This window comes from Myotis myotis, unplaced genomic scaffold, assembly GCF_014108235.1.
Source record: "Myotis myotis isolate mMyoMyo1 unplaced genomic scaffold, mMyoMyo1.p scaffold_m19_p_6, whole genome shotgun sequence".
In the NCBI taxonomy this organism is placed as follows: domain Eukaryota; kingdom Metazoa; phylum Chordata; class Mammalia; order Chiroptera; family Vespertilionidae; genus Myotis; species Myotis myotis.
The window spans coordinates 57,535,209-57,551,130 of NW_023416368.1; the positions used below are offsets into that span (position 1 = coordinate 57,535,209).

The following is a 15,922-nucleotide window of genomic DNA, read 5'->3' on the forward strand; positions in this document are numbered from 1 at the left end:
GCCTGCAACCAAGGTACATGCCCTTGACCAGAATCGAACCCGGGACCCTTCAGTCCGCAGGCCGACGCTCTATCCACTGAGCCAAACCGGTTAGGGCTACTATGGTTCTTAATAAAGAAGATGCTTTGGTCAGAGTTAAAGGTAAAGACTGGAATAGAGTCACTAAAAGGACCCTTCATAAACATCTGTTCTGACAAATGGGGTATAAATCACATTTGTTTAATGGGGGTACCATGAAGACATGCCAATAGAAGACAGAAAGGACTTTAAATAGGAGGGCTTTGTAGGAGGAGATAAACCAACAGGAAAGGCACTGAGGGAAAAAAAGGAAGCAGTCTGATTTGCTGAAACCATTTTGAAAACTGGATTGAGGATTATGTCCTTAATTTGGTAGACAACAGAGGACCAGGTCTGAAAGCTGTGTCAATAGTTCAGGTGATAGGTAATGAGAGAATTAAGTAAAAACCGCAGGCCTCAGCTTTTGCCTAGATATAGGGAATATGATGGTGTGGGGGTAGGATGGGTACATAATTAAAAAGACTTGTAGTCTTGAAGCTTGAATAGCTGAATCTGTCCCACTAGCAGAAATATAAGAGAAAAAAGAAAAAGAAAAAAATGATTTTTTTAAAAATGATGAGTCATCAAAGATATAGAGCAATAGAGATGTTATTCAAGATTAGAGCGTAGAAAGTTTCAAGGAGGAAGCCAACAACACTAATAACTGAAGAAGGAAATGTAAAGATAACCCTCCAATTGTAAGCCAATACACTACTGCTTTCTTAGTACAGAAACATCCAAAATCTAATCATTGAAGTCTAATTTAAGAGCACATTATCGCTACCTCTTTATTAGACACAGTTTAAGTATTATATAACTTGAACTCTACACAAAAGGCTCCAAATTCACAAGTGACAGAAGAGAATACCCAACCACAATGGACTTTTCCCTCACCTTTTTTCATGGAGATGCATACAACGGACAGTGGAAGTATGCCCGTATAAGGTGTGTATACATTCTCCAGTCTCAGCATTCCACACTTTGAGAGTCCGATCTGTGGATCCACTAATGATGATATTGTCTCTCATCTGTGATGACCACACTCCACCCGTGTGTCCCACTAATGTCCTCAGACACTGGAAAAACACTTAAGATGATTACTTTCAAGTAGAAAGAAAAATGATTTAAGTAACATTTCAGTAGCTCATTAAAATTTGGAGTAAAGTTATATTATCTCAATTGGATTATTTGGCATATCAGAAAGTTTTTCACATCAGTCTAACATGACCCCATTGCTATTTATTGCTTTGTTTATTCAGTAGCACTACATATTATACACGCACACACAACTGAGGAACAAGTATATAGAAAGTAAACAGTTATCATTTGAGCATGAAAGCTCCAGCCTGGCCTCTTTGATGAAATAATACTAAAATTGCAACTTGGTTTTGTTCATGGGGGTGGATTCAATGAAAGAATGCCGATGGTGTTGGGTGTGGCTACATACCACATTCCATCTCAATCTGCCACAAGGCAGTAGTTAGGAGCCAGGTAAGGTACTTCTAGACAAGTAAAGACAGACATTAAAGCCCTGAAGTCAATCCAAAACTAACATTAAACTGTGGAAATATGAAGCGACTTTAAAAAATTTTAACAACTAACTTGGAATATTTTGAAGACTCTTGCCCAAGAAATAACATGTGATAAGACATTTTAAAAGACAGATTTTTGTCTCCACGCTTTCTTCCATTATTTTTAGGTGGTCAGTTCATGAAAATATTCTCCATTGGACAGATAAATATAAGTACTCTCTGGAGAACCATTAAAATACAATATTGTTTAAGTGAAATTGATTGCTTAGACGGCTTTTTTCTTCAAACTCCTATTTAATACCTAGTCTGCTTACCTTCCACCTCACAGGGTTTAAGATAAGTCTAAATTAACATGATTTATGTAACTGCTAAACTGTAAGTAGGTTAGCAACAAAGCAGTTGACACAAGGGAAAAAAAAATCCCTTAATCATAGTTTTGAAAAAGATTAAAAAGGAAAAAGATATAATTTAGATAGTTAAAAAGGTGGGAAAAAATAAGACAAGAAAACGATAAAGCACATCCATAAAATCTTAATAGATATATCACAGAGACAAACTATTTAAATAAAGAAGACACTAACAACATTCCTATCGCGAGAAACATCATCTTCACACCAAGGGAGAAGCTAAATTAGAAGGTCTGATATTTGCTATCAAAATAAGCTAGAGACAAAAATGAGTTCTTGTTTTCCTTTCACCGGCTGATCTTTGCAAAGATATACACAAAACAGTGACTTTGTGAAGTGCAGAGAGAAGTAAACTTACTTTGCCTGTGACTGCTGACCAAACTTTTAAAGTGTTGTCATCAGAACCACTAACTATTCGGTTACCACAAAACTGTAAGCATGTAATCACATGATCATCATGTCCTTTCAGCACCTACGAGGTAGATGTACAAGTTAGAAATGTTACCAAATTATGTCTTAAAATACTGGGGAAAAGAAAAAATGAAGCCATAAATAGGAATAGTAATCTGTAGTCTATTTCTAGAATTAAAGTTGACATGAAATATGAAGCATCATCACCCCCATTGATGAATCAAGTACTAAACATTTTATTGTTTCCATATCCTATTATTTATACTCGAGACATCCCCTGTTATAATTTTACTGGGTCAAGATCTCATAAAAATGGTTCACACACAAATGTATTTTATAGTCATCTATTTTATCTGTTCAAACCAAAAGGATATGCATCTAAGTCTTACAATTTGACACACAAAAACAAAAGCACCTATTAACTAGGAAGACAAGAACAATAATCATCAACTTTTTAACTTAAAACAAAAAAAGCCCGTCATAATGTATGCATAGGAATAGAACAGTATCTCCCCAAATTGCTTTTTTCCAGTTATAAAACTATATCTAAGAATTTTAAGCATTTTTGCTATCCTTTATATACTTGAAATGTTATAAGATAAAAAATCAGAATAGTTAAATTAAAAAATAAAACACACAAAAGCCACCAAACCAAAACATGGGCACTCCTCAAAAATCATATTCAGACTATATGGTCAGAGAGGGAGCAAATTCTTAGGTAGAATGTATATGACACAAAATTCAACAGGATATTCAGAAAATTTTTCATTTACATAAGAACCTAATACCAATCAACTCATCTTTTATTCAAGACAATGAGTTGTCAGACTAGAGAGATTCACAATAGAAGGATATTGTCAGTTATGCTTACAGTTATTTTAAAATATATTGTTTTCTTTGTTTCTGGAAATAGGTGTCAAGTTATAAAACACAGTAGGTACTAACACTGATTAATGGATTCTGTTACACTGTGCACAAATGAGTTCAGTTACCTTAGGAGATTTGAGTTCTCCTCGCCTCCAGTTAGTATCAATTCTATGCTGCCTGATGTACGCGCTTTTCCATGGACTGTGTATGAAACCTGGTTTTATTACTTTTCTTCTCTTGATGTGCAATGGTTCATCAATGCCTAGTTTTAAAGAGTTAAAGAGTATCATTGCCTTCACCAATAATAAATATTACACATTTTATAATGTACCTCATTCTCTCCTATGCTGAAAACCACTGAAATGCAGGCACTAATTTCTAATACTGTTTTACAAAACAAAATAATGTAAAGTTTACCTTTTGTATGGTGCTCTTTTATATTACCAATTTCATTTCTTTCTCAAAATGATTTTATGAAATGTTGGTGAGGAAGTGCAGAAATTGGAACCTTTATGCAATGCTTGTGGGAACATAAAATGGTGTGGCTGCTATGGAAAATAGTATGATGGTTCCTCAAAAACACTAAACATAGAATGACCATATGATCCAGCAATTCCCCTTCTGGATATACACCCAAAAGAAGTGGAAACAGGGATTTGTACAGATATTTGTACACCCATGTTCATAACAGCATTATTCCTAATAGCCAAAAAGGAGAAGCAACCCAAAGTGTACACTGATGGATAAACGAATAAAGAAAATGTGGTGTATACACACACACACACATACACAATGGGGTATTATTCAATCTTTAAAAAATTCTAACATGCTACCACATGGATGAACTTGAAGACATTATGCTAAGTGAAATAAGCCAGTCACAAAATGATAAATGTCATATGGCTGTATTTATACAAGGTACCTAGTGAAATCAAATTAACAGAGACAGCAAGTAGAATGGTGGCTGCCAGGGCTGCAGGGAGGACGAACAGGGAGTTATTGTTATACTAGAGGCCTGATGCACGAAATTCGTGCAGGAGGAGGCCTTCCTTCCCCTGGCTGCTGGCACTGGCTTCCCTCAGCTACTAGCAGGCACCTGGGACCCGGGCTTCCCTCACAGCCTCAGCTTCATCAGGAAGGTTGTCTGGAAGGATGTCTGGTCTAATTAGCATATTACACTTTTATTATTATAGATGGGTATTCAGTTTTAGCTGGGGAAGATAGAAAAGTTCTGAAGATGGATGTTGGTAATGGTTGTACAACATGAATACACTTAATGCCATTGAACTGTACACTTAAAAATGGTTAAAATTTTATGTAAATGTTAACAATTTTTTAAATTATTTATTGAGTTGAGAGAGAGAAACACCGATTTGTTGTTCCACTTATTTATACATTCATCAGTTGCTTCTTGTATGTTCCCTGACCAGAGATGGAACCCAAAACCTTGGTGTATTGGGATGATGCTCTAACCAATTAAGCTACCCGACCAGCGTGTCATATTTTTTTTTTTTTTTTTTTGGTCATTAAAATAATGATTCTATGAGAGAAGGAAAGGGAGAAATGATTAATCCCACTTTATGTATATAGACACCTGAGAAGAGATGAGTCCAAGGCACCAACAGGGCAAAGGCAGGACTGAAAACCAAGGACCCTGGATCTTCACCGCCAAGCTTCCCTAACCATCAGTGCTCCCCATTCCACTATAACCTCCAAGAAGGGGAGAAGAGCCTATGGAGTATCTGCCTCATGCTCTTAAGATTCTTTCTCAAAAATGTTGCTTGTCAGAGGTAAATATTTTTACATATTTGTCAAAAATATTTTTTTTCGGGGGGGGGGAGTGCAAAAAAATATTTTTTTTCTAGAAGACTGCTGGAAAAAAAGGCTCTTTCTTTAATTAATATGGATGATACCTACTTCTCTACTAAGAAAGAAGTTCTTTTTTAACAGGTTTCAATATTACAAGCTCGATGGTGGGAGGAAAATGGGAGTTTATTACTATATCCCCAGCATTTAAGAATGTCCAATTCATAAGAGGTGCCCAAAAAATATTTGTGGAGGAACAAAGAGAATATGGAATATTTGAGTATTTAATTGATAATATATCTTTGGATTTCCTTTAAGTCATCTTCATTTTAACTTTTTCATTGTTTATTAATTCTACCAGAGGTTGAGACGCATATCAGATACACTTGCTATGAGTTAAAGTGTTCTTTAAAGGGATTAGCTGCAAAATCTGGCTCACTTGAACGTGTGGAATAGCCTGTGGATTTTATGTAAGTTAGGTGCATGCAGATGAGCACTCATTTCTGATTCTCTGACAGGCTGCAAAAGTTCTCTTTTTCCATTTACCCACCACTTTATTCTACTTGCACATAAAACTTGTGTTTTTCTATTTGTTTTCAGAATCACTTTGCTTTTTCAGAGTTCGAACATCTTCCCTATGGGAACCTTACCCTCTTCTTTGCATTTCTCTCTCCAGAGAAGGTTGTCTTCAGCCAAAATTCTCCAGTAGCGACATGTCTGAGCCGCTTGTAGCAGGTCTTTGGGTTCCAGGAATGAAAGCACATAAAGTGCCAGCTATGGAAAGAAAAAGCATAGTATATCCATATTTTTACATATATAAAAATAATATGTATTCTCTATGGGGAAAGCACTTATAGATAAATGTAATACAACTCTACATTCTGATTTCTAAAATTATGAAAGGCAGTATCTTCTAATATTATATCTTAACAAATATATACAAGATTTTAAAAACCCACTCAATTGGCTCTTATGAACTTCACTCCATTAACTCCTTATCTCTTCAAGGAATAATTATTAAATGTCCAGCCTCTGCTCTTGCCTTTGCTGAGTCTCGCAACTCAAGATTTTATCTACCACCTACCTACCTATTTTACTTTTATTAATTATTGAAATTTTGTCTTCTCTCTCTCCCCAGTACAATGTAAATTCATCCAAGACAGGATACAAGGTAAGAAATAAAATTTCTTTATATTCTGCATGGTATGATTTGAGATCACTTCAGATAGATACAGTTACACATCAAAGTGTTTATTAGCACAATGATGAACTTTTCACACATTTCCACCCTTTACTATAAGTGACAAAAGGGGGCAATTACCAAACTTCTCCAATAGACATACAAAAGTAATTGGGTGCTAATTACTTGACATTGCTTAAGGGGATTTTCTTGATGGGCCAGCTCTTTCTTGATTTAAAAATTTTATTCCCAATACTTGCAAATCATCAATTTCTTTTTCATTGTGTAAAGTCATTTAAAATAAATAAAGGAAATGGAAAAAGAAAAAAAAGGGGGGGGGAATAAAAGCTTCTGAGTATGCTTATTCAATTAGCCACACAAATCACACAGAAACTAAATTATGATAGTAGGACAAAAATGATCTAAACAGAGCAATAAAAAATAATAAACGAAGCAATAAAATTTAGTTTTCATATAAATTAAATTACACGGATTAAAACAAACTATCATTTAAAGGGCCAAAGGCCACATAAGGGAGTAAAAGTACAATTTGAATTATTTTTAAATGCTAGATAAAAATTACATGATATAAATTAAGTTTTCCCAATGACTTTGTATGTATGGAGTTCATCATTAATTACAAACTTATTGAGTGCATTCTATATAAAGAGTACTTCAACTAGTCAGTATTCAATTTACTACTAATATTGACAAATGACAGTAGAAAACTTTGTGGAATAATTATTTTTGGTCTGTCAGAAAAGATATTCCAGTACCATAAATAGCAACGAATCATTTAAAATAAGGCATAACTATATTCAACAGAGTATGTACACCTCAACAATGTAGTTTTTTAATGAATACTTCATAAGCCACTTAATTTGGAAATTATCAATCAAAGCCTAGGCAACTTTGCTTAGAGTCAGCATAACAGTAATGTGATACCACATTATTAATTTTTCATATATTACTGATATTTAACACAGAAATTATTAGGAACAAAATTATATTTGTGTAAAAGATAGTATTTTATGCCCAAGATTTTTAGAATGGTCATATGAAAAGGTCTATTCTTTGCTTTAGTTATCTAGCTGAAGTAGAAATCAGGTAATTTAATGAAATATTCCATTTTAAAGGCTAGGAAACAAATCCAGAGCAGCTCAGATTTCAAAGGTATATCCCAGAGATTTTCAATGGGTATGCTATGGCAGACACCTGGTGTGCCACAAGAATTTTTGAAACATGCTATACCTGACTAGTTAGGGGTACTGACCTCTATTCCCTTACATTGCCAAATAAAAAAAAATGATATCAGCTAATACAACAATAGCGATCTGATTTGAATGAATCTCAAAATTATGCCTATTTTTTGGTCAGATCAGCAAAAAATACATATTTTTTTTGTTGTGCTGCAAAATTTTAGTAAGTAGTATATATGTGTGCCATGAGATGAAAAAGGTTGAAAATCACTGGTATAACCAAAGTCAATGGGTAAAGTTCCTTTGTTACTAGTGACTAAGAGGTCATTTAGGCCTATGTGTGCATGTATTACAGAAAAATGTAAAGAAACATTCATGTACTAAAGAAAGCTGAAGTGCTAACTCCATAGGTAATGGGCACACTTTAAAATAGCAAAGGAACTCAACCATGAAGTTCAATGTAGTAAATGTTTGTCTATTTACATGTAGCCAGTTCCATGAAAGCATCTAGGTATTACAGAAAATGCACACAGCAAAATAGGGAAATATGCATGAAAAAATCAGAAGCAGGAAAAATATAAATTAGAAAAGAAGGTTTAAGTCAGGGAAAAAGTAGAACACAAATACGCTGGCAACAATATTTTATATGGTCTTTAAATTAAATTGCCAAGCAAAAAGAGAACAGCAATTACACAATTCTTAGTGTGGGTTATGGGGAAGTATACCAGTTCCTCAAAGCAAGCAAAGATTTGTCAGGTGGGGTTCTTTATAGAAGACAGAGAATGGGCATGGCTAATGCAGTTTTCTATTCGTTTGTCTTAAACATAAAATCTAGATCAGTTATTCTTCCTAAGGACTACTTCTACCAGATAGATGCTCTTAAATTTATACTCTATTTCAGGTAATTACCTTCTCGTTGCCCAAACTTTTAATTTCAATGAGAGTTGCTTTTTTTGTTTTTCTCTATAAACTATATAAAAGATCACCATATTATACTTAAAAGTAGCTAATACCTTGCCAGAATTGCTATATTTCAGTGGATTAAATTAGTGAAAGAATAAAGAAAATAGTGGCTGATCCTATGTTAAGAATTTAGGTTTGTTCTAAATCATCTACTACATCACCATACTTTTCTTAGTATTTATTTACAAAATAAGGATAATGCTGTTTATCATAAACCTCTTGAGTGAGACTAATGGGATTTTTGGCAAGGTTTTTGAGATTAATAAGCAAATGTTGGTAAAGAGCTTTGAGATCTGTTGAAATAAATTATAAGAAAATTATTATATGTCCATTTCCTTACATGAAGGGAATGTTTAAATAATGATAGTACTTAGTCTCTGATAAAATAGTATTCATTTCCTAGACATATACCATTACTAGAGGCCCGGTGCACCAATTCGTGCACAGGTAGGGTCTGGCCGGCCCACCCCAATTGGGCAGATCAGGCTGGGTCGGCCAGGGGGAGGGGCCACGGGTGGTTGGCCAGCTGGCCCCGCCCCCTGTCAAACTCCAGGTTGAGGGGAGAATTTGCATATTAGGCTTTTATTATATAGGATTTCTCCACATATAACATAAAGCATTTTCCAAAATAGAACATTTTTTCTAGTAGTTGTAAAAAAAGTGTGTGGGGGGCGGGGCATAGATGCTATTCTAAGTCTGGGCTCACTCTTATTCTCCAACCTAGCCTCACTTCTTTTTCCTCAGGCAATCTTAAAAAGAAACACTAATCCAAAAAAAGTTTCATTTGTGCTTAATTCTTAGACTCTTAAAAATACGTTAATATTCTTATTTAAAAGCACAGTTTTGTGTGTTAAAAAGTAGAAACACAAATAAAGATAAAACAAAACAAAAACTCACCATTCTTACCTTCTAAAATAAAATAAAAATCAAGGGAACTATGACATGTATATCAAAGGTAAATAAATTCACTTTCAGTCAAATACTTATAAAAAAGCGTTTCTTATTATTAATATCCTTCTAGAGACAAAAAGAGCTTATTTTACTTTCATAAGCCAAATCTATTCAAAAAATTATGTTTTAGAATAAAGCAGAAAGAATAAAAGTTTTTTTTCTAGGAGAATGTCATTTTTAAAAAATTACTCCAAAGAAGAAACATTTCAGGAATGAGGTGTTTTTCCTACTTTGCTTTTTCCTGAAATTATGCTTAGTTTTGTACATTAAATACAATGAAATTATTTCATTCATATATAATATGAAATTATTATTGGGACTATCTTAAATGCCTTTGAGATATTTTCAGAATGGTTATCTGAAAAAAAAAACAAAAACACCCCAGTCTGCTTCTCTTCAAACTTGAAGTTTAAGGATCATTTGCAATGGTGTATTTGCCTTCTTAATTGACATGTCAGTGACACAAATATACTTTGTGGAAATATGATGACATTGATTACTTAATGGTATACTATTTATCTTTGCTGACAAAAATGAAACTATGTAGCCTATAACATCAATAAAAAACTACAATTAAACTATGCCTCATCTATACAGTCAAGGATGTCCATATAATCATAATCAATCTACAATTAAAAAATAGTGTCAGCTTACATAGAGTCAAAAACTGATGGGCATATAAAATTCCAAAAGATCCCAGCTGATGTGTCTCAGTGGCTGAGTGCTGACCCATGAATCAAGAGGTCACAGGTTCAATTCCCGGTCAGAGCACATGCCCATGTTGTGGGCTCGATTCCCAGTAGAGCAGGAGACAATCAATGGATGTTTCTCCCTTCTACCTCATCAATGTTTCTATCCTTCTCCCTTCCTATCTCTCTAAAAAAAAACTTTTTTAATTCCAAAAGAAATGCTATAAGAATGCAACTGGCATAGGAATCTATAAGTGTGTGTGTGTGTGTGTGTGTGTGTGTGTGTGTGTGTGTGTGTGTGACAGAGAGAGAGAGAGAGAGAGATATGGGGGAGAAAAGTGGGATGATTAGTAGAAAAAGACATACATGTGAAATTCAATATATTTCAATATAATTACACAATGTAAGTAACAGAAAATCACAATTCAATAGGATCATAAAACTATCACTTTCAAAGGGACTTAGGATAAACAAACAACCAAAGAAAAAATATTATTGTTTTAATAAAATCAGTATTTTTTAAAAATCTACTACTACAATGAACATACCAAGACAACTAAAAATTGGGTTTCAAAAAACCTGAGAAAAAATCTTGGTAAAGAAACAATCAAATTAATGAAATTCAATAGCTTATACCCATAAATGACTTATTCCAGTGGTAGAAAGGAGTCATTCAGTCTATAAGTATATATTAATATGAAAATTATATTATTAATTCATGGCGGGTTCTCATTTACAGCCCTCTTTAGCGCTCATTAACAGTATTAAACTGTCAATACTGGATACCAAAGGATGATAACGTTTAAAAGTGGTAACTGTTACATTCTCAAATAGCACAAAAGGAAGAACATAAGTGATTGCCCTTACCTCTTTAGGGAGCAACGAAATGAAGTCTCGTTGAAACTGGGGTTCTATCACTTGCATCATATGTTTTACTTGGGTTGGTTCACAACTATCAATGAGTTCATCTAAAGCAAGCAATTTCTCTGGTCCACTCCAGCTCTACCAAAGAGGAATTAGAAAATTTTATTATTTTCATATGTCTCAAATTAAAGAAAAATCGTCATTTACATACAACATAAAAAGGAATTGCTTACAGTGACATTTTCTCCAGAAGGCAATGAAGTGATAATCATTTAGTCTCATCAAATGCACATACCTTCATTATATAAAAGTTTTTTTAAAATGTCATGGTTTTGATGGAAAAATATAATTACATAATTATAATTGTTATATATTCATCTACCACCAAGATACTGGTTTAGAAACCAAAATTTTATTCAGAAATATCAATTTGGGTTACTGAGTAAATAGGGAATTTTGATAGATGATTTTCTTCCTTTCTCTGCATCTTTCAAGTGGGTACCAGAAAACTGGAGGGTTTGAATGAAGCACTCATCTGAGGAGACTAGCAGCATCATTGAGAGAAAAATTAGTTACTGGATACTGCACATCTGACAAGTGTCTTCTACAAATCAAAAGTACTTCGATTTGTTATGTAAAAATAATTTCAGATAAAAAAAGCAAACAGTAGAAAATAGTAGCTAACTTAGTATTAAAATTAGAATATGAACAAAGAATAAAAGAGGGTAAGAAATAAAACTACGCATAATTATATTTCAAAAGGAACCTGTATTTTGTAATATGTAAAATAGACAATAATTGAAAACTCAGATATACTGAGGACACAGGAAGCCTTATGTAGAACACTTTTTATTTTTAAAAGTATTTATGTAGACTCTACAATAAACTTCATCTCTTTTTCCTATCATAAAGTGTAGATTATGGTATTACTATCAAACATTTCAGTATTATTTCCAGAGTATCTGTCACAACATAATCCCATTTGACCATTATAAAAACCTGGGAACTATCCCCATTTTATCACCAACTATGAGAAAACACAGGTTCTATCTAATAAGCTTCATCCTTTCCTTTCGCTTCTATACATACACACCCAGACCATTGTCCTTGAGTACTCACCTTGTAGCCTTTTGATTAGGGTGAGGATTCATTATATAAAATTAAAAATACTCACATACATGTATATGCCTACACATGACCAATTAAAAGTAGTTAATTTGAAGTTTGATTTATTTTGTTCAGTTTCCCTCACACAGATTTAAATCCTGGTTCAAAACTAACCTCTTTGAAAAAACAGAGTCTCTACTCAACTCTGATCAATTAGCATTAATACTATAAACTCTGATTCATTGATTTACATTGCTCACAAGATTTAAGGTGGCTTTTTATATGTGGTTCCTCTCTGTCTACATTATAAAGATTCATAAACACTAGCATAAGGAGATACCCATTTGGGGTAAAGAATAACTATGCTGACTTAATTAAAATGCAACTTTAATTAAATCACTTGATAACAGAATAATTTTAATATAAAATTCTAAATCTCCTTTATATATATTATATACGTCATATATACATGTTATATATATTATATATGTGTGTGTGTGTGTGTGTGTGTGTGTATATATATATATATGTATATATATATATATATATATATACCTGCTTTGAAAATATTTTTGGTAGTGTTTATGGTGAAATTTTAATATAAAAATAAAGATATCCTATGTAATCCTCTATAGCAAAAAGACAGTGAAATTATTTCAATGTATTACTACTTTATATACCATATATTTTAACTACATTTATAGCTACTATGAATAATTCTAATTTAAAGTAACATACTATATATGATTAATGATTTTTCTTTTCAGTTAATGTATTATTATGATATTTAAAAAGAAAGGAATATAAAAACACTACCTACACATGAAATATGACTGCTAAAAGAAGAAAAAAATAGCTTTTATTAAGGATTTTAGGGGATGGAGTATAGGATGAAAAAAGCCAAAACAGAATATAATGAACTAATTCAAATCTCAGGTAAATGTTAGACACTATATATTTAAGGCAGAATCCATGACAAAAGTTAGGCCTTATAGCAAAATATTTCTAAGACTTTAAGCTATATTTTTATTTTGTGTTAAATAATATTTGATTTCACAAATCAGATAAGATTAAAATTATATTTCATTTAAATGATACCTACATTTAGCAAGTGTTACTTTGTGACATTTTACTAAAAAATATAACCTATAAAGATTGGTAACGTAAGCTATTAAACTACATAGTAAATGTGACTGTTCCTACTGACCAGACATATTCAACAGTCTAATTGTTTAAATTCACATATCTTAAGTAAAGGTCTGGACCACATAGGCAGCTCTCCTCTGTCCAGCCTGGATTCCTACCCTGAACTCCAGACCTGTATATAAAATTGCTTACTCAACATGTATTGTTGGATATGTAATAGAAACCTAACAAGTCCACGATCTTTCTCCTTAAATATGCACAGCCACAATCCCATTTCAGAGCAATGTAACTCTATTAGCTGCTCAGGCCAGAAACTCTGGAGCCATCTCCTCCTCATTCCCTCACTCTCACTGGTAGATGGTTCTGATCCATCTGAGAATTCTAAGGCCTTAAACTTCAAAACATATCCAGAATTTGACTGTAACTACACTGGTTTAGGCTATTACCTCTCACCTGGTTTCTACCTAAAATCTCTTACCTGGCCTCCCAGCTCCCACCTTTGCCCTCCTTGTTCTAACCTCCAGAAAGTCGTCAGTGGCACTGCTAAAAGGCACTCACTCTTCTGCTTAAACCCTCCAGACCCACTTCACTCAAAGCAAAACCCAAAGTCTTGGGTTAGCCTACAAGGTTGTAATTTCCTATTCCTTTCCCTACTCTACTTTAGTCATAAACACGCTTTCTGTGCCTTAAACATACCAAGCATGCTCTGCATCAGAGCCTTTTCACATGCTGTCTCCTAGGACATTATTTCCCTGGATACCCACGTGGCGTGCTCCATACGTCCTTCTCTGGGCAACCTCTTTAAGACTGCAAACCAGTTCCAAGCCCCCAACCCATCGCCCTCCTGACTACATTGATCTGCAAAACTGTTTTCTTTTTTTTTTCTTTTTTTGGGGAGTGGGGGTTAGGGAGGGTGGTGAGGGATGGGGAGGATCTTCTTTGTTAACTATTGTAGTCCAGATCCATAGTAAGGCCTAGAACCGAACAGGTATTCAATAAATATTTGTTGAATCAATAAATGAATCCCCAAAGAGTCAAGAAATACTGCACCAACATTATCTCAACACTCTCTCTGGAACGTTTCTATCCTTTATATTTGATGGTATCACTAGAACTTGCTTGCTTAGTCTACTTCCAAGACTGGGTGCAAGTTTTGTATACATATATGGTTTAGCAGAAAGGGGAAATATGTATTAATTTGAAAACCCTGCAGTTAATAACTATATTAAAATAAAATAACCACACCAACCTTTAATGAGGAATAGTGAATTGGGGGGCTAGAAAATTCAACTTTGGGAGGAGACACTGCCACTAATTAGGTTACCATTTAATCTCTGCAGCCTTAGGAAAGTTTCTTTATCTGCAAAAGTGTTGGATAATTCTGATAATAATTATTTTATTTCTGTTCTGAAAAGTAGTTATCCTGAAAAAGAAAAAATATCTTCCTTTGATCTTGCATGGTAAAGTTATGTGGAAACATAGTAGAGGGGACAGGAAAAACATTCCAAATTCAGAAACATTTACAAGACACAAAATTGAATTTATGGACTACAATGCAAATGCCAACTTGAAAATTCTCCATGAAAGTGATATTTTATTTCAGGTAATTAGAGAATACAGGTAGTAGAGAAGAATTAAAGGAGCACTGAACTATAATCAGGGGCCTGGGTTTCACCAGCAAACTTACTATGGAACCACTTGGAAGTCTCAAAATTAGTCTGAGTCCCAGAGACCCCACCTGTATAATGAGGGGCTTGGTCCAGACCAGTGGTTCCCAAATGTTGGTTGAGGAATGCAAGAATCATAGAGTCCTACAACCCATCATCAAAGAGTCTGATCAGTGGTCAAGGTGAGGCTGAGGACATTTTATGTTTTAAATAAATAATTCATCCAGGATTGATGCAGAGGATTCACACACCAGCAGTGAAACCAACTAATAACACCTGGGTGATCCTTAGTATCCAATCAGATATATATTTTATGACTTTGGACAGCACTGGAGTGAACTCCCTTTGCTAGTTCACCCAGCAAATAGTTATCAGTATGTTTCCAGTTCTCGGAGTGGAGTGCTTACTATTTCCCATTCTACTGCAGGTCAGTTCTAATTGTTAATTTCAACTTACACCAAACTCTGACTCAAAGAATATGATCCAGATTTTGTTTTCTGAAAATACCAAGAATCAGCTTAATCCTATTTTTTATACAAAATTTTACAAAATGTTACACACAATATTTCTCCTTTATTCTCCTCTGGCCTTTTTAACTCCTCCTCACACAAGGTTTCTTGATCATACTGTTTCAAGTACAATTGCAAAGTAATACTGAATTCATTTCCTGCTTTAGTATTTTGTTGACTTTAAAAAAGATCTAAATAAATAAGTTAGAAAATGTATGTACAAGTTCTAAATGTTACCATGAAACTTGATTAAATCCTTCAATAGAGTAGCTTTTACTCTACTTTTAATTTCAAAACACAGAAGCGTTTTCTACTTTATCATTTTAACAGTATTTTTAGTATAACAGGTATTTTCAAAGTACATTTACAGTTTTAACGCAATGCAAATATACTTTGATTAAAATAATGCTACTAATGTTAAGTTAATGGCATCCCTATGAAGAGAGTGTTAACAGCCCCATTTAGACCTGAGAAAACTGAGGCTCACAAAGGCTATTTCTTGACCAAGAGAGGAAACTAATCTTTAGTTTCCAAGTATAGCTTACGCACATTTACATGTTTTCTCCC

The 15,922-nt window shown here is 33.8% G+C and overlaps 1 protein-coding gene across 17 annotated transcripts in view; it reads right to left on the reverse strand.

Moving 5' to 3' along the window:
* Window positions 1-15,922, reverse strand: part of FBXW7 (F-box and WD repeat domain containing 7) — a 177,659-nt gene that overhangs the window by 16,515 nt on the left and 145,222 nt on the right. For all 17 annotated transcript variants that reach the window (XR_004968202.1, XM_036312998.1, XM_036313010.1 and 14 more), the window contains 5 exons: window positions 10,930-11,064; window positions 5,731-5,854; window positions 3,400-3,536; window positions 2,355-2,468; window positions 952-1,133 (listed from right to left, as the gene is read on the reverse strand). Coding sequence is in view for 16 of the 17 variants with exons in the window: in XM_036312998.1 (XP_036168891.1) it covers window positions 952-1,133; window positions 2,355-2,468; window positions 3,400-3,536; window positions 5,731-5,854; window positions 10,930-11,064 (692 nt within the window). In the remaining variant the exon portion in view is untranslated. The remainder of the gene's footprint in view (window positions 1-951; window positions 1,134-2,354; window positions 2,469-3,399; window positions 3,537-5,730; window positions 5,855-10,929; window positions 11,065-15,922) is intronic.